General features: G+C 45.8%; 1 protein-coding gene across 9 annotated transcripts in view; it reads left to right on the top strand.

Moving 5' to 3' along the window:
- Nucleotides 1–24,608, top strand: part of Fhos (Formin homology 2 domain containing) — a 385,440-nt gene that overhangs the window by 26,624 nt on the left and 334,208 nt on the right. For 7 of the 9 annotated variants that reach the window (XR_013033133.1, XR_013033134.1, XM_033473786.2 and 4 more), the window contains exons 2-9: nt 3,743–3,950; nt 5,528–5,971; nt 7,667–8,996; nt 9,281–10,593; nt 10,682–11,553; nt 12,046–12,286; nt 14,112–14,208; nt 14,287–14,323. Coding sequence is in view for 7 of the 9 variants with exons in the window: in XM_033473786.2 (XP_033329677.2) it covers nt 3,743–3,950; nt 5,528–5,971; nt 7,667–8,996; nt 9,281–10,593; nt 10,682–11,553; nt 12,046–12,286; nt 14,112–14,208; nt 14,287–14,323 (4,542 nt within the window). In the remaining 2 variants the exon portion in view is untranslated. Of the gene's footprint in view, nt 1–3,742; nt 3,951–5,527; nt 5,972–7,666; nt 8,997–9,280; nt 10,594–10,681; nt 11,554–12,045; nt 12,287–14,111; nt 14,209–14,286; nt 14,324–24,133; nt 24,480–24,608 lie in introns of those variants that run through there. The other 2 variants (XM_076520894.1, XM_076520895.1) reach the window with 2 other exon arrangements.

The following is a 24,608-nucleotide window of genomic DNA, read 5'->3' as shown; positions in this document are numbered from 1 at the left end:
CCGGGCAAGTATGAATTCAGGCTTGCGCCTTCGGGAGGAAAACGATTTATCACTCTGTCGCTGGTAGCAATAAGCCGCGAAGCTCCCAGAAAGCAGGAACGACGGTGCATTACAAACGATCCAAGGACGCGCCGGTGAGCCGCCATTATCATTTGCATCGCAACGCTTTCCGGAGATCTTGAAATCGAATGAAAACGATAGGTACACGGGAAACGACGGTACCCTTTGATTCTCCATGAAAATCGGGAGAATCGCGGAGACAAAGGGGTGTAAACGGCGAAAGAGGTCGCGAAAGGTTCCGTGACAATTGCAAAGAATTGATATGAATGGTCTTTCGGATCGCGACCGATAAAAATGAAGCGAAACAATCGTACCCGGCCAATTCATCGAAGATCAATGATCGATCAATCGATATTCACCTGACTAATTCGTCAGCGCGGTTCTCTGTTCGCCGTAATGGGAGGGTGTACCCACCCTCGATTTAACGGCCGGTTCTCGATATTTTGTCGTCGCGCCGAAAAGCTTTTCATTGGGCTTGTCGAATTGAAAGCAGTTCGACCGGGATATCTTTCGATATTGCTTTATCGCCCATAAAAATGGCTGTTTACCGGCTTGTCGTCTCACCCGTTTCATCCCTGTTTTATGGATAGATAAATCGCCCGACTGCCACCGCAAACCATTTATTCTTGACGCGAGTTCTCCCATCGATCGCCGCTATTGTTTCATACCGGCTGTTTAGATTCGCCTTTCGAATAATTGAATGCTCGCGTCTGCTCGCCGTGCAGAACTGGGAAAAATAAATTCTTGAAATAGTAAATGGACTGTATAAATATTTGCGTCTTCTCATGTCGTACAGAATGGCAAATCAACTTTTTTTGAAATATTGGGTTGGCAATTGCCGATTTGTTCAATGAAATAAAAAATTTTGTTTCACTTGGAACGAAGTTTAATCTGTAATGTATTTTGCATTTTGTTCGATGACCTTTTGCCATCTCTCCGACAACTTGAAAATTCCACGCTCGTAGAAAGTCTGATCCTTTTCGGCCAGAAACTGAGTTAAGTGAGATTTTACAGCGTCATCATCATTCAAAGTTTTACCACGAAGGGAGTTGTCCAGGGATCGAAATAAGTGGTAATCCGATGGCGCGAGATCAGTGCTATATGGTGGGTGTAACATCAATTCCCAACCAATATCCATCAATTTTTGCCGAGTGGACAAAGACGTGTGCGGCCTAGCATTGTCCTGGTGGAAAATGACACCTTTACGATCGACCAATTCTGGTCGCTTTTCCTTGACCGCTGCATTCAATTTGTCCAGTTGCTAACATTCACGGATAATAAAAAATAACATAATAACAATAATAATAATAATTTTATAATATAACATTTACGGATATCATAAAAATGGGAGTGAGAGATATCTATAACTGAAATCGGCAATTACTTAGTTGCCAACCCAATAGTAATTACTGTATGAATATATTACGTTGTTAAATACATTCATAGATGCTATTTCCATATGTAGCTATTATTTCAAGGAAAGTTTATTCGCCAAATTCTGTGTTACATGAGACGAAACAAAGCATTTAAAAAATGTATTTTACCCAGCCCTGCACGATCGAAGCCATGAATAACTATGGTCGAATCGTTACGAAATTAAATTCGAGGTTCGGGTTACGACTCGAATTATACCAGCTGTTTGGGTCCGCCTTTCGAACAATTGAATGCTCGCGTCTGCTCGCCGATAAAAGATTACACGATCGTGCAGGACTGAAAACATAAATTCTTGAAATAGTAAATGGTCTGTATAAATATTTGTGTCTTCTCATATCATACAGAATGGCAAATCAACTTTTTTTGAAATAGTAATTACTGTATGAATATTGCGTAGTTAAATACATTCAAAGATGCTATTTCCATATGTAGCTATTATTTCAAGGAAAGTTTATTTACCAAATTCTGTATTACACGATATGAAACAAACCATTTCAAAAATCTATTTTACCAGCCCTGCACGATCGAAGCCATGAATATCTATGGTCGAATCGTTACGAAATTAAATTCGAGGTTCGGGTTACGACTCGTTTTCGTTGGGAACGGTCTAGTTGCGGTCTGAGAATTTGTGAGAAGAATCGGTGACGCGTGATCGGGGCTTCTAGGCGGGCATAAGAGATCGAGGGCCCGGCGCCATTGAGGAACCACGTTTTCGCGAGTGAAAAGACTCGAGACGCGATAATGGGCCGGATATAAACGAGTCGAAAGGACTTATCGTTTCCGGCCCCCTTTCGGCGTTTCCGCTGAAACGAATCGCTTTAACGGTCTTAAGGAACGTCTCTCGTAATTCCATTATCACCCCGAATGGCATTAGCATAATAACGAAGGGCACTTTTTAAAAGTTTGAGCACGATGGACCCACGCTTCCGTGCTGGATCCCGCTTTAACGCGATAGCACAAGATGCCGAGGCTTTACGGTGTAATTGAATTCAAATTGAAATTACGGTTGCCTGGACCGGTATCGCGTGAAGTTTGATCGAATCGGTGCAAACAAACGGATCCGACGAGGTGTTTAGGATAATGGATTGAAAATGAACAATCGCGCGCCGATACTGGAATATTCATTATGTTAATTCGTAGGATTTTGTTCAAAGAATATCGATTTCGGAACGAAGACATTTAGGGCTGTTGTTTAAATACAACGAAATCTAGTTAATTAGTTATTATTATTAAAAAAAATCTAGTTATCATTATTCAAAAGTTATCGTTATCAAATCTAGTTATTATTATTAATCTAGTTAATCTCTAATTTTGGACGAGCACTGTCTGCAGAAGCAGCACGGAGTAATAACCGAAATGAAAAATAGTTAATAGTTTCGAACAGAGCGAAGTTTTATTTGCTTCACCCAGTATACGTAAGAGAGAAACAGGAAGGTTATTACTCCCGGCGAGGTCGTGCCGTCTATTTCGAGCTTAGGGCAACCCGCCAAACTTATGTTAATTGTACGAATTATCATTTCTAGGCCTCAGCCATCCGAAGATGATGCATCTTGTCCTCTATCCGGGTTTTGCGAGAGCATCTCGCTCGCTCTTCCCGTCCTTTCTTTCTAATTATTTCTGTTGGCATGAGTAACGAGCCGCGGTGGCCAGATACCAAATAATCCTTCAAATTAGAGACGGATTTCCTTGCACAATTACAATCTTCTAATTACAATCACGGTCCGCGCGAATATAAATAAACTGTTCACGACTAGGTCAGTTCCACGCTGAATTCTCGCCGTTTCCCAACTTTCGATCGCTTCTTGTCTCATAATTCCTACTTCTCGCGTTCAAATTCCTACTTCCTTGTTACAATTTCATCTTCTTTGTTATCGTTATTTACCGTTCTCCGTCGCAACGTCGCCGATTCGACCCTTCGAAAGTTCGACGCGAGATTCCATCGAGGTGAATAAATATTCCGGCCTCGGTGACGGCGACGCATAAATCGTCCGCGGAAAAATGCCGGCCGTACGTGTTCCACAATGGCCGATCTCGATCGGTAATTTCACTCCGGTACCGATACGAAGTTCACCGGGGTTCGATTGTTCTTGCGGTTCGCGGAACAGCGATCGAGCGAAGGACATTTCCGGCACGCACTCGCCCGCCGCGGATCAACTCGGGCCGATCGACGTCCGAGTAACGGTGTCTCGGATAAATGTCCTCCGATCGCGAGAATCGCAGACTGATCCGCTGGGTTCGTGGTTCGCAGGGTGACAGCGGTGCTTACCGATCCAGAACCGGCATCGCTTCCAGTACTTTCGGCAGAACCACCTCCGCGGCGAGCAATCTGCCCAGCTGCAGAACCAGCTACTCCTCGATTGGCTCCAGTCGGGTGCCCGCTAAGGACAGGGTCTCGAGTTTCGGGAATGCGTTCTTGAAGAAGGACAAGGCCGACGAGAAACCGTTTAAGTATTCCGGTGAGTCGGCATTCCGTAATCGAAAACAATAATTACAGAGCGAAGAAGACTATAAAATGAAAGTCGCGTTCATCCGTTTGCAACTTCTTTCACAGCTCCGTCGATTCGCGTATCTAGCTCCATAATTATTAGCTCGAGTTATAAATAACTTCCGATACAGCTAGGTAAAATCTATTGTTCGTATCTGTCCACTGATAGATAAGGGTTCGAAATAAATAAAATAAAAAAACGAAAAAATTGATAAGAAACAAAATAAATGTCCGATGAAAGAAACGGAAGCTATTTATGACTCGAGCTAATATTTCGCTAATAAAACGAGACAATTTATGTTTCTTGCATATTTTCGTTCGCTGTCTACTAGAAACGAGTAACATCTACATTTACTAGATTATGCGTGAAGTATTCGTCACGAGACTGACACGTTACTGCAAGTTGTTGTGATAAGATAAAGAAAGACAAAACACGTAAATCGTCCCCAACTGTTCTTCAGCCTGCAAACAAAAAGGAACAATTCGTTGCCGATTATCAACAACTATAAAAACGAGCTGCAAGACTCGATTAATCGTATCACCTCTTCCCAAGTTGTCCATTTCTGTTTACAAGCTGAAGGACAATTGGAGAGGATTTACTGTATCTCGAATCACTATAATAGCGAAACCTTCGGCGCAGAATACAGTAATATCTCCCTAATTGACGCTCAGATTTTTCACAAAAATGGACAATTTGGGAAGTGGAGATACGATTATTCGTAGCCTTGCAGCTCATTTTTATAGTTGTTGACAATCGATAGCCATAAAAAACGAGCCACGAGGCTCGAACAATCGTATCTCCACTTCCCAAATTGTCCACTTTGTTTACAAGCTGAAGGACAATTGGAGAGGATTTACTGTATCTCGAATCGCTATGACAGCGAAACCTTCGGCGCAGAATACAGTAATGTCTCCCTAATTGACGCTCAGATTTTTCACAAAAATGGACAATTTGGGAAGTGGAGATACGATTATTCGTAACCTTGCAACTCGTTATTATAGTTGTTGACAATCGATAGCCATAAGAAACGAGCTACGAGGCTCGAACAATCGTAGCTCTTCTTCCCAAATTGTCCATTTCTATTTACAAGCTAAAGGACAATTGGAGAGGATTTACTGTATCTCGAATCACTATAATAGCGAAACCTTCGGCGCAGAATACAGTAATGTCTCTCTGACGCTCAGATTGTGCAGAAAAATGGACAATTTGGGAAGTGGAGATACGATTATTCGAGCCTTGCAATTCGTTTTTATAGTTGTTGACAATCGATAGCCACAAAAAACGAGCCACGAGGCTCGAACAATCGTATCTCCTTTTCTAAAATTGTCCATTTTCGTGGACAATCTGATCGTCAATTACGGAGACATTACTGTATTGCCATTCGAAACGTCCCCATTGATTCTAAAGTAACAACCACATCAAAGGTACGACAAGCTTGGTAGACGTTTGAAAGAGATAACACGAGGCTTACTAATAAGTATCATCTTACTAGACTCTCTTTGATATTCGCGAGAGCCACGGCTGATTCAAAGGACCTTACGTTTCAGCTACCAAAGAATCCGATAAAAGCAGACTGCACCCGGGCAGATCATCGTCGGAGGACGTAAGAGCGAAAAGTCCATTATCCAGCAGCAGATCATCCCTGTTCGAGAAGTACTCGTTCCCAGCTGCGAAAACTTCAGACAGGCCGGCCTCCGTCTTGGACAGATATAACCGCGCCACTTCACGCGAGAAGAGCAGAGAGCCTGACGGAGTATCCCGATACGGATCCAGCACGTATCCTGGCTCCGGTTTGGTGCGCAGCTATGGAAACGAATGCAGAATCGAGAAGAAAGAACGGACCGATCATCCGCCGGTTTCCTATCGGGGATTACGTCCGAACTCCGGTAGGAGTTCGCGCGAGCCCAGCCCGGAAGTCAGCGTCGGCAAGTCGAACTCCTTTAGGGTTTATTCGAGAGCGTCTTCCTACGGTCGATCCGCCGCGAATTCAAGTAAGTGAAAGTCTGATTCTCGATATTACTTTCATCCACGCTTCGAAACTTTCCATTGATCGTCCGCTTTAACCCTGCTACGTTCTTCGCGTCTTCCCTCGTTCATTCAGACTTTTAGATCTTCGGCACTGCTGTGATTTACAATGTAGAACGTTCCTTTCGTCGAAGATCAAGCTGTGTAATTGCTGCGATAAGTTTTGCAGCTTTGACGAATTTTATGGGCACCGTTGCGACAGAAATAGTTGTCAGTGTTTTAAAAAATAATAAAAAATGGTGGACACTGTCGACAAAAGCAACGCTTCGTACAGTAATGTCTCTCTAATTGACGCTCAGATTGTCCACAAAAATGGGCAATTTGGGAAGGGGAGATACGATTATTCAAGGCTTGCGGTTCGTTTTTATAGTTACGAATTGTCAACAACTATAAAAAAAAAACGAGCTACAAGGCTCGAACAATCGTATCTCCTCTTCCCAAATCGTCCATTTTTGTGCACAATCTGAGCGTCAGTTAGGAAGACATTATTGTACTATTTAATTGAACGATGCTGTTGGAAATGTTTAACACTTCTCATTTTATCACGTTGACTGCTACGTGGACCGCATATGGGAATTATTTCCTTAGATTTAGAAATCAATTTTGCGCCAATTTTGTTACATCTACTTAACACGTTCGTCGCCGCGTCACGCAGATCTGGGTGACGGGTATGCTTCTGTGGGGGCTCCGTCACCCAAATATGGGTGACGCTCTTCTTATTCAATTTATAGGACTTTCAGTTGGATTTTAAAAGGAATAAAATGGAATAAGCACTGAAATATAAATATAGGATATACAACTTAAAAATACTAAAACTATACATAGTATACTATACTTTTTACTAATTTATATTTAGTATAACACATTACATTATACTATGTCGTATGGTGTGCGTTGAAACTTTCTAAACACATTTGAGGTGATTTTGGACAATTCGAACAATAGGTCGTGCTTTTTTACATTTTTTATCGCTTCTTGACGTTGAGGTTATGTCAAGGTTAAATTTATTTAAAATTATGTATTTAAAAAATTTATCGCTCTGCTTATGTTTCGGTGCTCCAACAGTTGGATTTGGGCTCTGCGAGAAACTCAACCGAATTGCGCTGGGCGACGAACGTGTTAAACAGGAACTGCGGCGTAGTTGTTAATTAACCGTTTGAGTCCCAGGGGGTATTGAAGAAACACTGTCGAAGAATGTCAAACTGCGCAACTGCGCTTTCCCTAAACGAGTACGAAAAGACGCAATCAGCGCGATAGCGCTTGTTTGATTTTATATCGAGAAATACCAAGCGGCGCGATAATAATGAATTAAAAATTTTTATTTTGTAACGTATTATTTCATTATTATAGTATTAGTCTACCTATTGTAAAATGTACCATTTACATTAAAAGGAGCCGTGCGATGTACTTGCTTCAGTAAATCTGAGCGCGCATCCACAATCGGTAACGCACCGTCAGTTGTCCACAATGTTCGAAATGTGCTGGGTTTTCTCGACATAAAATCTCAACAGCGCGATCGCGCTGCTTTGGACTCGAACGGTTAAATTAGCATAGCCAAGGAAAAAGAGTTTCTAATGTAAATAAAAAAAACCACTCAAAATTGAACAAAATCGAGTGGAAAATAAGAAAGGATTCTAAAAGAAGTTGCGGAATGTTTGCAGGTGCTTCCGAATCGAGCTCGACGCCAATCTCCTCGAGATTCGGCTCGTCAGCTAGTTCCCGGTTCCTCTCGCCTCGAAGCAGCAACGACCGAATTCCCTCAGCCATAAGCTACTCCGGATCGGACAGGTTCCGAACTTCAGGTAGTAAGCCTATGCCGGCGAGCTCGAAGAACGAGGACAGCGCGAAGACCAGTTCGGATAAAGATTCGAGTCAGGAGCCGTTCGCGAAGCCCGAGGGGCTCGAAGGAGACAGCAGACTTCAGGACAACGACACCTTGACATTGACCATGGTGACGAGAGGCACGTCGCCCAGCCCTCCAGCCTCCTCGTCGTACGTGAGAAGCAGGAGAGCGGATGTGGGGATCGCCCATCAGAAGGAAGTGACGCGGGTCCGCAGAAGACCGGAAACGAAGGATCAGGAGGTCCAATGCGACCGAACGGACGACGGTTCGAGGTTCTCGCGATTCGGAGGACGTATCTCCGAGTCTCCTTGGTCGTCGTACTTGGACAAGTTCTCGACGTCGAACTCCGGCGGAACCGGAGTGTACGGCAGAAGCTACAACAGTTCCGGCGGAGCGGCGAACTCAAGGGTGAACAGCTTCGCGTTCAGCAGGTCGAACGACAACGGGATCGCGTCGAGGAGCGATTCCGCGTCGAAGGTGTCGCCCGCATCTAGTCAAGAAATTCAAGCCGGTAGGAACCAAAATGAGCAGAGCGCCAAAGTTTTCGGTAGTTTAAGTTTCCCGAGGGCCGGCCAGGAAGCCCCCTCCGCGAAAGCCGATTCTTCGAAGACGTCGACGAGCCCCGGTCAGGGGAGCCCGAGCAAGGATCAAACGAACGCGAAGCTGCAAAGCGGAGATTCCCGTGCCGCTGCGAAGACGGAAGCGAGAAACGATCGGTTTTCCAATTCAAAGAGCTTCAACAACGACTCCTTGGTTAGCCTAAAGAGGGAGGCCACGCCGAAGCAGTCGACCATTGTCGCGAAGTCGTCGGACTCCCGCGAAAGTATTTCCAGGGGCGAGGACCCGCAGAGCAGCAGAGAAAGTTCCCTGTCCAAGAGCGAGGGCAATCAAAGAAGGCCGTCCATCCCGAGATTAGGACGCGGTCCGATGAAGAATGAAGCCAAGATCATGAAATCTTCGTCCGGGTCGTCCACCAAGTCGGATGGACTTCGAGAAAGGAGAGGTTCGACACCAAAATCCGACGGCAGCACGTTCTCCAGAGCCGAGGAATCCTCAAGAATAGTTGAAGGATATTGCCAGGAACAAAGCGAAGATATTGCTTCTTCGAAGCGTGATAATGCTTCCGCCGGGAAAGAGTCTCTTCAAAGGTAGTCTGCAATTCTACGGAACGTATTAAAGCATTGTCGAAAGTAATGAAACTTACTTGCATGAAAAAGGGAGAGAGAGTGAGAGAGAGAGAGAGAGAGAGAGAGAGAGAGAGAGTAGATGCGTGTTTATAGTTGAGGTTTGCAATCGTCTTGCTAATGAAACAGAGATGCAGTCATCGCTGACTGATCGCGATCGGGTTAGACAAATTCAGAATTGTATGCCGATTGTACGGGGTGTCGTTGTCACGGATCGTTTAAAATTGTGGATGTTTGTGTGTTCGCAGCGCGACTCTTGTAAGCCGATCCTCGACATCACAATCGCGGAGCAGCTCGTCGAGGAATCTTCCGCGTCAGATGACGCGAGCGGACTCGTCAGACGGGTCCGCTGTAAATGTGCCAATTGGCAGATCGAAATCATCGTCAGCCAGTTCGATGACGAGTCAAGGTTCAAAAATAAAGGCGACACCGTCGCCATCGCCGTCGCCGGGCAAGTCATCGGGCGGTTCGGCCGCGTCTTCAGTGAATCTGAGGCAAGGCGGTTCACCGGACGCTCGCGGCAAACCACCTGTGCCGAAACCGGACGCGACAGCTTCGACCGCGTCGAAGTGCCTGGTGCCGGTCAAGTACGTCAACAAGGATTTCCGGAAGTCGACCCTGAACATGGAGAACGGGGATCCGTCTCAGTCGAAGCTGACCAGGAAGAAGAAGAGCCAGAGAAGTATGTCCGCCAGCTCTCAAGATTCGCAGTCCGAACCGAACTCCGAACCGCTTCATCAGGCCGTCCCGTCGGAATCCTCGGGCTCCCTGAAGACGAGCGCGTCGCGATTGAGAATGCCGTCCAGCGGGTCGAAGGCGTCGACCAACAGAAGCGGCACGAGCAGCTCCTCGAGGCCCGAAAATCTCAGGAGCAGCTCGAGATCGCCGGCTGGGAACAGAGAGAAAGAGGATGGGAGCTCGAGTTCCAGCGCCAACAGCGAGTCGAACTCGTCGAACTCGTCGAGCAGCGAGGACGACGACGAGAAAGAAACGAGACCCGGCTCGAGACGTCGACGAAGGCGAACATCCGAGTCGCCTTTTCGCGATAAGAAGGGCAAGACCAGCGCCGGCTCGTCCAGAACGAGCGTGGTCGCATCCTCGGCCGACGAGACGTCCCTGACCATGGACAAGCCACCCAGACCACCGTCGAGTCCGAGATCGAAGAGCGATCGCTCGGGAAAAACGGAGGAGGCTAAGTCGTTCTTAATGAGAGCTCTCGCGCCGGTCACTAATCTTTTTAAGAACAAGCAGGACTCCGGGGAGTCTGGTAAATCGGGTGGTTGGCTGGACTCCAACGAGGATAACTCGGATGTCAGGAAGTCGGAGCACAATGCGGCGTCGTTGCCGAGGAGCCTCTCGAAGAGCGGCAGTTTCACTGGCTCGGAGAAAGGCGACGACAGAAGGCAGGCTCGACAGAAGATCAGGCGCGATTATTCCGGGGAACAGCCTTGGTGGATGGATCCGAACTCCGACAACGTTCCTGAGGGTGTCGAAACCAGAAGCGTGTGTAACGACGATATTAGTCAAGAAACGACCGTCAGCGGTACCCTACCTGACGATGGTGAGTACATGCCACGAATGTTTAACGGTTCCATCGCGAAAAGCCGAACGATACGCCGATTAAATCTTGCCGATGTCGCGTGTTTCAGGTAAATTCAAATACAGGCTATGGAGGCAAGATTCGGAAGAACGAGGCTGGTGGTTAGACTCGAACGACAGCGTGGCGTCGGAGGACGCGAAGAAATACTCGTCGGCGACTTCGAGGCAAGAGTCGGGGGAAAAAACTTGGTGGTTGGATTCGAACGACAGCACCAGGTCGGACGAGACGAAGAAACAGTGTTCGTCGATAGTTTCGCGGCCCGACTCCGGCGACAGAGCACGATGGCTAGACGGGAACGAGAGCGTTCCCTCGGAGGAGCCAAGGAAATCCTCGAGCTCGTCGGCGTGGCGACAGGAGTCGGGGGAGAGGGCGTGGTGGTTCGATGCGAACGACAACATCTCGTCGGAGGAGCCGAGGAAACAATCTTCCTCGACTTGCTCGGTCTCGAGACGGGGATCGAGCAGATGCAGCACACGATCCAGCGAAAGGCGGAATCGTATCAAGCATCAGCAATCCGGGGAACGAGCCTGGTGGATGAGCGACGATCCCGAGAACGTACCCGAAGGGATCGAAGTGATTCCTGTAACAACAACCGGCAGCCCTCGCGTCTCGAGCCAGAACGACGAGGTCGACACCAGCCACTCGTACAGGAGCAGCATAAATAAAATCAGGCACATCGAGTCCGGCGAGAAGGCATGGTGGATGGACAGCTCCTCGAACGTTCCTGAAGGCGTCGTCAAGATTCCCGTGGAAACTTCTAATAGCACTTCGGACTCGTCCGAGTCGCTCGAGAGAATCGATATCGGCGTTCACCCTGAACCCGAGATATACACGAAGAGAAGCCTCTCTAGATTCCCTATCGAGTTTCCACCGCCGCCGCCGCCCGACGAGCCACTTGGGGATCGCGCCAGTCCTGAAGGGGTAACGCGATCATATACTGTGCATTATTCATTTAACGGCCCCTAACTGACAAACCGATGCCCCTGCCCGATAATAGCTAGCGCGATCAATCTTTAAGCTCGCGTACTCGCCGCGGTGAGAAAACAAAGTTGATGCCCCGATTCAGCCAACGTTGCGCGAGAAAGGAATTGAGCGGTCGCTCCGAGAGATCATTCGGAATCCACGAACCTTGATTCTATCGCATCAACGCGCCGGTTCTTCTCGAGCTTCGCGAAAGCGTTTGATCGGTCTCGAAAGTAAAAGCTGAGATTTTAGAATTTTAGGAATTTATTCTACGTATCGGTTCTGACGGTACCATTTCGAAATGCTCAGAAGCCAAGCAGAAGTCGCAGAAAATTCTTTAGATCATTTTTAGAGAGAGTCGAATTTATTCTTATTTTATGGGAGAATCTATAGTTTTCCGTTCTCCCTGGTAGCTGAAATTTCTTTGCAACGCCATCGTGTGATTTCCAGGTAGAAAATCCGCCAGATCCGCCGGACAATTACGGCGGCAGGGACTCTCCTTACGACAATGTGCAGCCGACACCCCGAAGATCGTCGCCAAGGAAACGACCCTCCACATTACCACTGTTCATCGGCGAGCACACGAACATCGACGACCTGCTGGGCGACACGGGCACGCTGTGTCCCAGCCCGGTCTTGTCCCTTATCCGTAAGCGCGAACGCGAACGTGAACGCGAACGCATCGAGGAGGGTGAGTTCCCGAACGAATTTAACGCGATTTGCAATTGACCGCGCTGCCGTGCGCCCCCGCTTGTAGTTACATCGCGCGCTCGTCGAATTACCGGCTGAATCAAATACGGTCCAGGCTATAGGGCAAGGGCGGTGGGGGTGGGAGCAGAGTAGTTCCGAGCTGACCCTGTTAACGAGAGGACAGTGTCCCTTTGAAGGGAATCAATGGGAGATCCTTCCTTTTGGGAATTGCGGTATGCTCGATGGATGGGTGTTGAATCGTGGGTACACACACTGTTGAAAGGGGAGCTGACGGGATTAGGGCGCAGTTCGTACGAACAGATTTTGGTGATTGCGATTCTCCCTCCGATGAAAGGAAATTTGGGTCACCGGCCGGCCAGGAACAACGAACCATAACTGCGGGCGGCGCGTAATCGCCGAACACGTTTCAATGAGCTTTCAATTAAATTAACCCTAACGACTGTCGAAACGTCTGGAACTCATTGGCCATAACTAACCCTCGCAAGAATTTATCGCTTTCGCCTTCGTCTCGCCGCAAACGCGTGCCCCCGAAATTCGAATCAGCAATTTTAGCCTCTTGCGCTGAGAAATCGATAGATTCCTGTGACGAATCCTCCTAGAAACAATTATTTACGAGATTAACAGCGCGTTCGAGAGTTTTGTCAATGATATCGTTCGGTACTATGAACTTTCGACACGACGCAAACTATTACAGTGCAACAAGACATTTGAATGTCTATCTGGTTTCATTATTTATTTATTTTCTCGTTCCTGGCTAATGCCGACGTTGTCATCCCAGCGCAAGCCATAACTAACCCTCGCAAGAATTTATCACTTTCGCCTTCGTCTCGCCGCAAACGCGTGCCCCCGAAATTAGAATCAGCAATTTTAGCCTCTTGCGCTGAGAAATCGATAGATTCCTGTGACGAATCCTCCTAGAAACAATTATTTATGAGATTAACAGCGCGTTCGAGAGTTTTGTCAATGATATCGTTCGGTACTATGAACTTTCGACACAGCGCAAACTATTGGGTTGGCAATTAAGTAATTACCGATTTGTTCAATGAAATAAAAAATTTCTTTTTACTTGGAATGAAGTTTAATCTGTAATGTATTTTCCATTTTGTTCGATGACCTTTTGCCATCTCTCCGACAACTTGAAAATTCCACGCTCGTAGAAAGTTTGATCCTTTTCGGCCAAAAACTGAGTTAAGTGAGATTTTACAGCGTCATCATCATTCAAAGTTTTACCACGAAGGGAGTTGTCCAGGGATCGAAATAAGTGGTAATCCGATGGCGCGAGATCAGGGCTATATGGTGGGTGTAACATCGATTCCCAACCAATATCCATCAATTTTTGCCGAGTGGACAAAGACGTGTGCGGCCTAGCATTGTCCTGCTGGAAAATGACACCTTTACGATTGACCAATTCTGGTCGCTTTTCCTTGACCGCTGCATTCAATTTTTCCAGTTGCTAACATTCACGGATAATAAAAAATAACATAATAATAACAATAATAATAAAAATCTTATAATATAACATTTACGGATATCATAAAAATGGGAGTGAGAGACATCTATAACTGAAATCGGCAATTACTTAGTTGCCAACCCAATATTACAGTGCAACAAGACATTTGTACGTCTAGCTGGTTTCGTTATTTATTTATTTTCTCGTTTCTGGCTAATGCCGACGTTGTCGTCCCGGCGCAAGAGGTTCGGAAGTTCGATCGAAGAGCAGGTTCCGCCTTTGCTTGCGGAGCATGTACACGTTGATTATCTCGGGTATCGATCGAAGTATAATATTCGTATGATTGTGCCGACAGACTCTTCCGAAAGCTCCGAGTGCGAGGAAATCGACGCCACCCAAGTAATCATTCACGACAGCACTCCCCAGACGCCGGTGATCCAGCGACGGCATCGGTATGTTTCGTATCGGTAATCGAACGCGAATCCGAAACCGGGTCGATGCGTGATCATAATGCAAACAATTTTCTGCAGGGACAACGAGAGGCCTCAACCCGACGGCTACATTCCGGTGAGTTTGTTTAATAAACTTTCGTACGATCGATTCCCGATGCAGCCGGCACAGCATACACGCCGCGTTTGTTCCATACGCGGACGGCCGGCATTATGTTCTGCGCGCTCTTTCACAAACAACGCGAGGCTCCGTTCTCTTAGAAAAACGTGAGATTAACAATAATGCGTCACACTCGGAGCTTTAACATTTTATTCGAAAGCCCATATAGCAGAAGAGCAGATGAAAGCGGAACACGTGACAAAGCGCGTATTTTTTCCAGCTGCGCGACTCTCCGCGTTCATTATTTGCGTGCGATTCTTTTCATGATCAGTGGCTGAGGCAAAGGTGTGTGTAGGTGGCCCGTGGATATGACGACGCATACTCGAAAAAAAGAGAGAACCGAACGCTGAACGAACAAAGACGCGAGGAGGGTAGACGACATTACGAGTGGTAGTGCGCGCGACATTATTGTTTCTCATAAGGGATGTGCCCAAGAGACCCTCCTTTGCTCCAGACTCCCTTTTCCTTTTTCCCGTTTTGCACGCAAAGTGCTACCAACGGAGGGGTCTTCTAGAGTCATTCCCCACTCCCCCGCCGCGTTTTTTTCGCTCGCCTTCGAACCAGCCGAATTTTTAATTACGTAAAAAGAATTTCGTTGGCGAACCCATCGAACCTAAAATTGTCGCTAAATAGTTTCAGGCGTCGAAAATCCTAATCCTAACATCGTCGAGAAGTATCCAGCTGGCTTGCAATCTTCTACAGAAATTACGAACTACGTTTAATCGAGTCGATTCAATATTTAATCGTATACATTCATTATGAAACATGGCAATTTGAACTCTCGAATAATTAATGAACTTGTATCGAAGTCGAGCGTAGGCGAAGCGCGCCGATTAATTTCGGAATTATTTATAAACCAGACCCAACCCAAAACAAACCCCTCTGGTTCTTCCGCAACCAACAGCTCGAAGTCACTTATATTTTCGCGCAGCGGGTATAGAATTTTATCGCTGCGGTGGCACCCCTCCGCGCATAGTGCCTTCCATCACGTTTCTATAGGTCCAGCAGCTCCTTTTGTTAAGCTTGTCACCCTCGTGGGGTCTCGTAGCACCGGGACAACAATGAGCACCGGCGCACTTACGGTTACGCTCTACGTGCTGCGCCAGCTGATTATTTTTTCACCGCACGATTACCATCCCCGCAGTTCCATTCGGCTCCTCGGTCCCTGTGCGACGACGCCCTCGAAAACCTCTACCCTCGAAAACGACGCGCCGGCGAACCACCACCGGCGCCCGATGCTTCCGTTGCCCGGGCGAAGGCTTCCCTATCTTGCGGAAAATCGCAAAAAAAAGGAACCCCGAGGAAAACGACGGGAACGATATAAAGACGGGAGACAGTCCGAAGTGGACGGAGGTCGTTTCGCCCGGCCAAATGAAGTTTGTTTGACGACGATATTGTCGGTTTTTGGTCGGCCGCAAAACAACCCGCACCGTCAAGTGGTCGTCCGTGTTTGCACGGTTACTCCCGACGAGGTTGTAGACAATGCGGCCGACCTGTTTTCTAATTCTTTCTCGGCCGCAGTGGCCGCTCGACGGTTTCTTGCGGAATTTAGTGTCCCTCTGCGACGTCTCTTTTTGCCCGTTCACATATTGGACAGCTCGCGCGGGCGGGAGAAACTTCGCCCGGAAAGAACATCCCCACAGTTTTTCCCTCTTTTTCGTTCTGTTGTCGACAGCGACTCGCAGTCGCGGGCATTGTCCCGAGACAAAACCGATGCGAACCCATTAAACTCGAGATAACTATCGCTATCCTTCACGAAAATGATGATTACGACAACTTACCGGCTTCGTCTTTAGTTCTTCTCCAGGACGTAAGTTCTTTTATTGCGCTGAGTAATTACGTTTTAAATATATATTTTTTAATAAACATTTACGCTGACTCAAATTTTGTATATCGAATTCTTACGATTTCTCAAGAATAAATTAGAGTGAAGTTATATTATTTATAAGTAGGATAATATTTATGAGCCGTAGGATCGCGGACTTGGTTCCATCGGAAACAGAAATGCAAGATGATTATAACGAATTCACCGCTCTCGGAAGCTGATGATCGATGCTAAATAGCACTCCGTCTCTTCTTCATCTCTTTTCTTTTAACGGAAGTTATGTTGCACAATTATGAACACTCTCTGCATGTCTAAAAATTCCAGTCGCATCGGCTACGTTTTTTTTCAGGAACACCAGCATTTCATAACAATTGAACGATCCAAGAATAAATTAGAGTGAAATTATATTATTTATAAGTAGGATAATATTTATAAGCCGTAAGATCGCGAATTTGGTTCCATCGGAAACAGAAATGCAAGATGATTATAACGAATTCACCGCTCTCGGAAGCTGATGATCGATGCTAAATAGCACTCCGTCTCTTCTTCATCTCTTTTCTTTAATCGGAAGTTATGTTGCACAATTACAAGCACTCTCTGCATGTTTAAAAATTCCAGTCGTATCGGCTACGTTTTTTTTTTCAGGAACACCAGCATTTCATAACAATTGAACAATCCTTGTTCCCATGCCATCAAAACGCATTGCATAATATTCACGTTTACACATTTATCTCCATCTATAATTATAGAGGGCATTCGTCGACAACCTGTAATACAAACATCTAAAAGCCTATTATTATAAAATCCACGATTAACACTCCCCGCCTACCGTGAATCGAAAGTACTCTTTCGAATGACCGTGCGCCCTCTTTAAAGTCCTCATTTGAATAATAACCTTAAATCAAGTGGTTAGATTCCATTGCCCCGGGCGATTCGTTAATTCGCAATTAAAATCCCTGTTGCTATTGGTAATTATAAGTTGAATTTTTACAGGCAACGTAAATAATCGTAACAGAGTTAACTTTTATTGAAAACAAAGAAAAAGAAACACACATAAAGCTAACTGATATTACGGGTAATGGTTCGTTCGTCCGCAGACAACTAACTGAAGAACAAAATTTTTGGCCGTAAGAGCCTCAAAATAAAAAAGGCAACGCCTTTTATAAATTATACAATAATTTATAATCATATAATATATGATTATTATTATTATATTATAATATAATATAATATAATAATATATGATTATTATTATTATATTATAATATAATATATTATCATCATATAATAATAATACCATAATTTAAAATATTATGTCACGCGCAGGGACAACCTTCAACAATCTCGTAGATCAGTGAATCATAAAATACGAAAGAAACGCTAACTCATCGAATCCCGAATGTGACCGACGCGTGTTACTTCGTAAAGACGGCACCGAGTTTATCCAGTTTATCTAGACATTTCAACCAGACTTTCGACAATTACGTTCCACGAAAGGGTCTTTGTGAATGCAACAATTTCAAGTGAAAGAACGTGAAATCCACGTTGGCCAGCTCTCGGTAGGTTAATTGTCGAAAGCCGCCGGTAATTGTTAATGAGTGAAGGGAACGCGATAAGCCAAGCACGTGGTCTCCCGCCGGTCGTTATCGGGTGAAATCCAGGAGCACCACGGGCACGCGGTGCGAAGCAAAAAGGCTGTAAATATTTTTCTGTTCGTCCGATCTTACATCCGATGTTCCGGGGTGCTCTTTGTACTACACACGAGGCCGCGTAGGGAGGGGGTTGGCCACATGGCGGCGCCACCGTCGCCTAGTCGGCGACAGGTGTCCGCGGCGTTCAGTGTCGCGGCGGCCGCTCGCGAGGTAAGGCACGTTGTGTTGCCGGTTCTGTGTTTATTCGTCCTTTTCTCTCGTTTTCTCTGGTCTCGTCCCGCGCGGTTTCGCGTTCCTCCGACAGCGTGTCCGGCATTCGGTGCGTTCGGGTGTCTGTCAACAAGTGTCGCGTGCGGTCGTGGCCAAAGGTGACGCGTGTTTCCGTGCGCGGGAAGCGCGCGTGTCGCTCGCGCTCGTTCGAGGTGAGTTTTTCGTCGCGCAGACTCCGACCGGGAGAGCCTCGGTTTACCTCGACACCTTTCGTTTTCGCGTCGCTTACCGGCTCGCGATGCACGCCTGAGCACGAGAAACCAAGACGCCGGGATCGTGGAACGAAATCGGTTCGCCGGTCGCGGAGCGTGGAAAACCGAGCGACGAAAGTGGAAATGACGGAAGTGTTTTGGACGCAGGCGTCGTGTCCCTGGTTCGAATCCTTCGTGCGCCACGAGGACGCGGGTATCGCTAATTATCCTGCAACGATTCGAACGACGTTTGGCCGGTCTCCTTGCTCCCCGGGTGACGTGTTATTTGTTTGGCAGTTTAGATCAGTCCGCGGCGACGGGTCTCGCCTTTTTTCGCCGTTTCGTCGATCATCGTCGGCACCATGTTTTCCGTGTAACGTCATGCGCGAAATTCCTTGTTCGGACCGTCGATAGACGAGCACGCGCGGCTCGTTACGAATCTTCGTTGCCGCGAATCTTTGATCTCTCGTTCACGCTATTTCCGGTCCGAGTAACGTAAACACCGCGGCCGCGGATCCGTCGATAAAGGAGCTTCTTTTCATAACCTAGAAACTGGCCGGCGAACCGTGTTCCCATCGTTTGTTTCTTTAGCCAGCGAACGCGAACCGGTGTCATCGTTCCCGACCACGAAACCCGATGGTATTCGTGTTTTCTAACGAAAAGTCGATTTGCATAGTAAAATCGTGGGGGCGGGGAGAGGCGGCGGCAGCGGGGTCGGTGAAATTTAGTTGTTATTCTGAGAAGTTGGCACCGGCGCGGAATCGCGAAACAGTTCGAAAGAAAAACATCGGTCCAGGGAGGACTGGACCGGGTTCGTACGAGTTCGGAAATCCGCTTAGGCACGATCTCGCGCTAGGATCGCATCTTAATCGTGAATCTTTTGTCGGCTACACAGCCACGATCACATTGGTGGCATGGCGCAGACTCGTTTTCCCTTCTATCTCCCTCCCCCTCGTTTCCCTTCTTCCTTCGTTCGGTTCCTCTCTCTCTTTCCCTCTTTCACTCCCTCTCTCTTTCTCTCTCACTCTCTGTTTCTCTTTCTCTTTCCCTTCCCGACGCCTTACCTGCCGTCTCTCTCGTTCTCTCCTGTTCCCTATTCTACGCCTTTCTCGCTTTTTCTCCTCATCGAGCCGGTTCGCAGAAGAGCTAGGCCCGCGCAACGGCTAAGAACAATGCGACTACGAGAGGATGACGAGACGAGTCGGCATGCGTGGATAATTGACACTTCGCAAATTCACTCCAGTCGACCGACCATATTTTCCCCCGGTTTCGAGACTTATCGGACATCGGGATGTGGCGGAATTGGTCCAGCCGAACTCGAGTCGAGGAACGATGCAGCCGTTTCTTCCATTTTCGTAGCATCCGACAGACCGTTTGGCACAGTTCCGGTGCTCCGAAAATGCTACCTTCTAATTTCATGTTCTGTTAATCAATTTCAGATACTATTTATTTCGAAAGAACTTCGTTATCTCAAACTGTGCGAAGCATGTTAAATGTCGTGTACGCAGTCGCGTCGATACGTCAGGAATCATCTAAGAAATCGTGCGATCTTTCGGTTTTTCTTTCTAACGCGTTAGAATCCTTTCGGCCACGAAAGAAATTTACAGATGGCCGTACTTGAATGTTCACAAGTCGCGGAAATACCCCAGGACTTCATTTTCGTTGCAAATTGATGTTATGTATACAGGTATAAAGCGTTCGAAACAGTACTTATTGTTACGTGCACGAGATAAAGTGCCACCTAATGGGGTATTCCGACGGGAAAATATTAAAGATTATCGATCCAAGCAGAGCTATAGCATGTTTATTATTGTACACCGTTGCAGGATTTATATGGGTCATTTCAGTTACCTAACTTGATCTCGATGAAAAATTTACGCGGCCAGTCGAAGGGAAAGTGAGCACATTCAAATGGTTGACGATGTTGAACGTTAATTTCACGTTATTCATTTCGTTTCGCGGTTTTCTCGTACAATGTTGATTTGCATGTCTACGAGAAATCTCCTAGACGCCACATTCTAGAAACGCGAAGTCGGGCTTCATAAATTTCTCACAGTTTGTTAACTCTTTCTAACATACTTCTCCATCGATTGACCATTTAATCGGCGTGTTACGTTTGAAAGAAGCTTCGTAATTTCGTCTGAATCCTGATCGTTGTCAAGTTTTCAAAACTTGTATTTGACTATTTAGATCTTTAGTCTAGAATTGTACACTTAAAAGCTTTTAACGAACTTCTGTGTAATTTTTGGAAAGACGCGACTGGAAAATTGCTTTTGTGGTTGAACGATTGAAAGAAGCTTCGTAATTTCGTCTTAATCCTGGTCGTTGTCAAGTTTTTAAAATTTGTATTTGAATATTCAGATCTATAGCCTAGAATTGTACACTTAAAAGCTTTTAACGAACTTCTGTGTAATTTTTGGAAAGACGCGACTGAAAAATTGCTTTTGTCGTTGAACGATTGAAAGAAGCTTCGTAATTTCGTCCTAATCCTGATCGTTGTCAAGTTTTCAAAACTTGTATTTGCCTATCTAGATCTGTAGCCTAGAATTGTACGCTTAAAAGTTTTCAACCTAATTTAATTAACGTAATTTAATTAAAAAGACGCGACTGGAAAATTGCTTTTGTCGTTGAACGATCTATTAAATAGTCTTCAATTAATTTACGTACGGCTGCGAGTCGAACGTGTTCGAGCTTCTAAAAAATTTAATCGAATGCAGCTATGTCCCGGCGATAACAGGAAATATGCGTATCTAGCGTACTAGAACTAGAGTCGTCCGGAGAGCCTTGGAACGTGTAAAATAAAGACAGTGAGACCGAGGATGAGATAATTCGAGACACACAGAGGGTGAAATACTCGTTCGCGATATGGCCGGTTAAACCAGCTGGAAGCCAGATATTTCCAAGCGTGTTGGTGACCTTGAAGGCACACACGCATAGCGAAAATGACCCCCACCGAACCGTTGACTTTCGGCCGTCAAGCCGACAAACGAGTGAAAGGAAAATCTAAAGGTCATCGACCGGTTGAAAACTACACGGTTTCTTATTCACCGGGACGACGCGACGCCGAGAGTCAAAGGTTGTTACCATTCCGACATTGTCGCTTTCACGCGTGATCAATGGGAATATAGGAGAACACCCGCTTCCGGTGTTCACTCGCCGTTTACGTTCCACGTTCCACGTTTCGCGTACCAATCGGCAGAAAATCAACGCCGACATGCCCCGAGGGGACGTACCGGTTCAAAAACAATTTCCACGTACAAATGTCGCAGCAAAGAGAGCGCAGCACGTATAGGGCTACCCGAAATTACGGGCTTTTGCATGTAAACACATCAACCCCTCTGTTTATAACTATCGACGATTCGATATTTTTTCCTTAACCTACTTCCATTTTGGTTTCAAGATTTGGCAAACATTTAGAAATGTGTTTGCAGCAAGCTGCCTTCATAGTTTTCACTATAATGTTGTAGCTTAATGTCCTTGAAATCAGCGGGATCTCCTTGTTTAAACTCATCGTTATAATAATGACAACGTTTATGGCAAACTTGGTCAATTTACATACAGTAATGTCTCTCTAATTGACGCTCAAATCGTCCACAAAATTGGACAATTTTGGAAGAGGATTGTTCGAGCCTTGTGACTCGTTTTTTATGCTTATAGATTGTCAACAACTATAAAAATGAGCTGCAAGGCTCGAAGAATCGTATCTCCTCTTCCCAAATTGTCCACTTTCGTGCACAATCTCAGCGTCAGTTAGAGAGACATTACTGTACATCCTTTGCGGCTGTATAGTAAATTTCGTGATTTTTTTTAACTCGTTTATGATAGAACCTTTCTTTCTGTCCGACTTGAACTGAAAACTAAGTTGCTATTATTAAATGATGTGAAATTTTACTTCTTTTCTAAGTTCGCAAATGTAAAATATTAGCCAATTTGCATCGCCAGGAAGAATGAAACACAACGATCTTGTGTTACTTTGGAATCATCGGCAATCACTTCACCGACTATCTATTCGCCGACACGAGTTCACCGACATCTAATTTCATTGACAGTCATGCATTCACTGACACTATCAAAGCACCGACGAATTTTTTAATCAACACTCATTCTGCTGTCCTAACGTAACGTAACGTAACGTAACATAATCCTGACCTAACACGAAGCAAACACAGAATAAATCTCGACGATTATATTCCTCAATGGCTTGGTAGTCTCGATGAATGCATACTGTCGATGAAACACGTGTCAACGAATACATAGTCGGTGAAGCAGTTGTCGATGATTTCAAAGCAACCCAATGATCTCATCGTCAACTGTTTTGTACAGCATTATTTGAAGGAAGCTAATTCGCAATTTTTTATTACACTGACAAAATGTTTCTCTTCCTTTCTCTTCTGATGAACAAACGACCCAACGTTTCCCAGCTTATCACGACGAACTTGTTCAATCCAGAAAACTGATGTCCACACATCAAAACGATGCAAATTGGTTGAACAAACGTAAATGTTTCCTGTTCCGAAGAAACGACTCGATAGACCGGCGATTTCGGGTAGCCACGTGTCTAATTGGAATCAAGAATCAATACTGTAGACCAGGGATGTCAAACTCAAAAGCTAACTTGGGCCAAATAAACAATGCTTAACTTTAGATGGGCCGCAAAAAAAAGATCAATGTTCATAGAAACAAATATTTTTATTTTGACTAATACATTGTAATAAACATATATAAAGTTAAATTATTGTTTACGTCCTGATACTTGACATCTCTTCTCAGATACTATCTTTCCTATTTCGGGAGAAATTTTATTGGCCGAGACTACTTTCAAAATTTCTAATTCACATTTCTATTTTATTTTTACTTTGCGTCGAATATATTGACTGGGCCGCAAAAAAAAAGAATCAATGTTCATAGAAACAAATATTTTTATTTTGACTAGTACATTGTGATAAACATATATAAAGTTAAATTATTGTTTACGTCCTGATACTTGACATCTCTTCTCAGATACTATCTTTCCTATTTCGGGAGAAATTTTATTGGCCGAGACTACTTTCAAAATTTCTAATTCACATTTCTATTTTATTTTTACTTTGCGTCGGATATATTGACTGGGCCGCAAAAAAAAGAATCAATGTTCATAGAAACAAATATTTTTATTTTGACTAGTACATTGTAATAAACATGTATAAAGTTAAATTATTGTTTACGTTCTGATACTTGACATCTCTTCTCAGATACTATCTTTCCTATTTCGGGAGAAATTTTATTGGCCGAGACTATTTCTATTTTATTCTTACTTTGCGTCGGATATACATTGACTGGGCCGCAAAAATGTTCATCTCGGGCCGCATGCGGCCCGCGGCCCGCGAGTTTGACACCCCTGCTGTAGGCTATAGACATAGACTATAGGCGGCTCCATTTCCGTTTGCCCGCCGAAAATAAATCGGCGGCTTTCCACCGTGTCGGCTGGCGCGTCCACTTTCATCGGCAATAAGAGAATCGAGGCGGCCGACCTGGCGGAAAGAATATCGGTTCGCTCTGATCAAGGTATTCACGTGAGCCTCTGTTTCGTCGTCGAGCCGGTAGACGCGAATGGAACGCGAGGAGGAAGAAAGAGGCTTGCGGGGAAAAAGGAACGGTGGTCCTGCGCGAACGAAAGAGATCGAGAGAGAAAGGGAGAGGGTGGTAAAGGGATCGAGAGAGCGAGAGAAGGACCGCTTCGCGAGCAAGGTTCGTTTTCTCGTTGTAGCCGGGCGACTCGAATGAAAATAAATCGGCGGTACGACGAACTGGTTCGTGCGTTCGCGTAAAGCGGTCGTGCGGTCCGACCGGCCAGGAGAGAAAAGGAGAACAGACGAGAGAAAGAGAGAGAGAGAAAGAGGGAAAGGGAGACTCACTCACGAGAGACCGAAAACAGGGGGGAGGGGAAACTGTGTGTGTTACCTTTTTTGGATCGAAGAAAAAGGGCTATCGGACAATCGGCCGTTACGGCCGAGAACCAAGGGGCCCGCGAGATGTCTCTGACGTGCCGTGTGCAGTATCTGAATGACGTCGATCCGTTCGCCTATGCAAGCTCCTATCCGGAGCCACCTAGGCCGCCTGTGCACACCTTCAGCGCGACCTTGCCACTAATTAACCAGCTCGCGGCGGTGCATCGACTTCTACGGGCGCCTCACAGGGTGAGTTTAACCTACACGATATAATATCTTGCTTCTTTTTACTCTCGTATAGCCGGACATGGGTCACTCGCAACCATTGTCGCTGGCACGGCCGAGAGAATCCAGGTGCATTTGTCAACTTTTACCGTA

The sequence above is a fragment of the Megalopta genalis genome, chromosome 4 (genome assembly GCF_051020955.1).
Source record: "Megalopta genalis isolate 19385.01 chromosome 4, iyMegGena1_principal, whole genome shotgun sequence".
Classification (NCBI taxonomy): Eukaryota; Metazoa; Arthropoda; class Insecta; order Hymenoptera; family Halictidae; genus Megalopta; species Megalopta genalis.
Note: the sequence above shows the minus strand (reverse complement) of the source record. Positions and strands in the feature narration are given on the sequence as shown.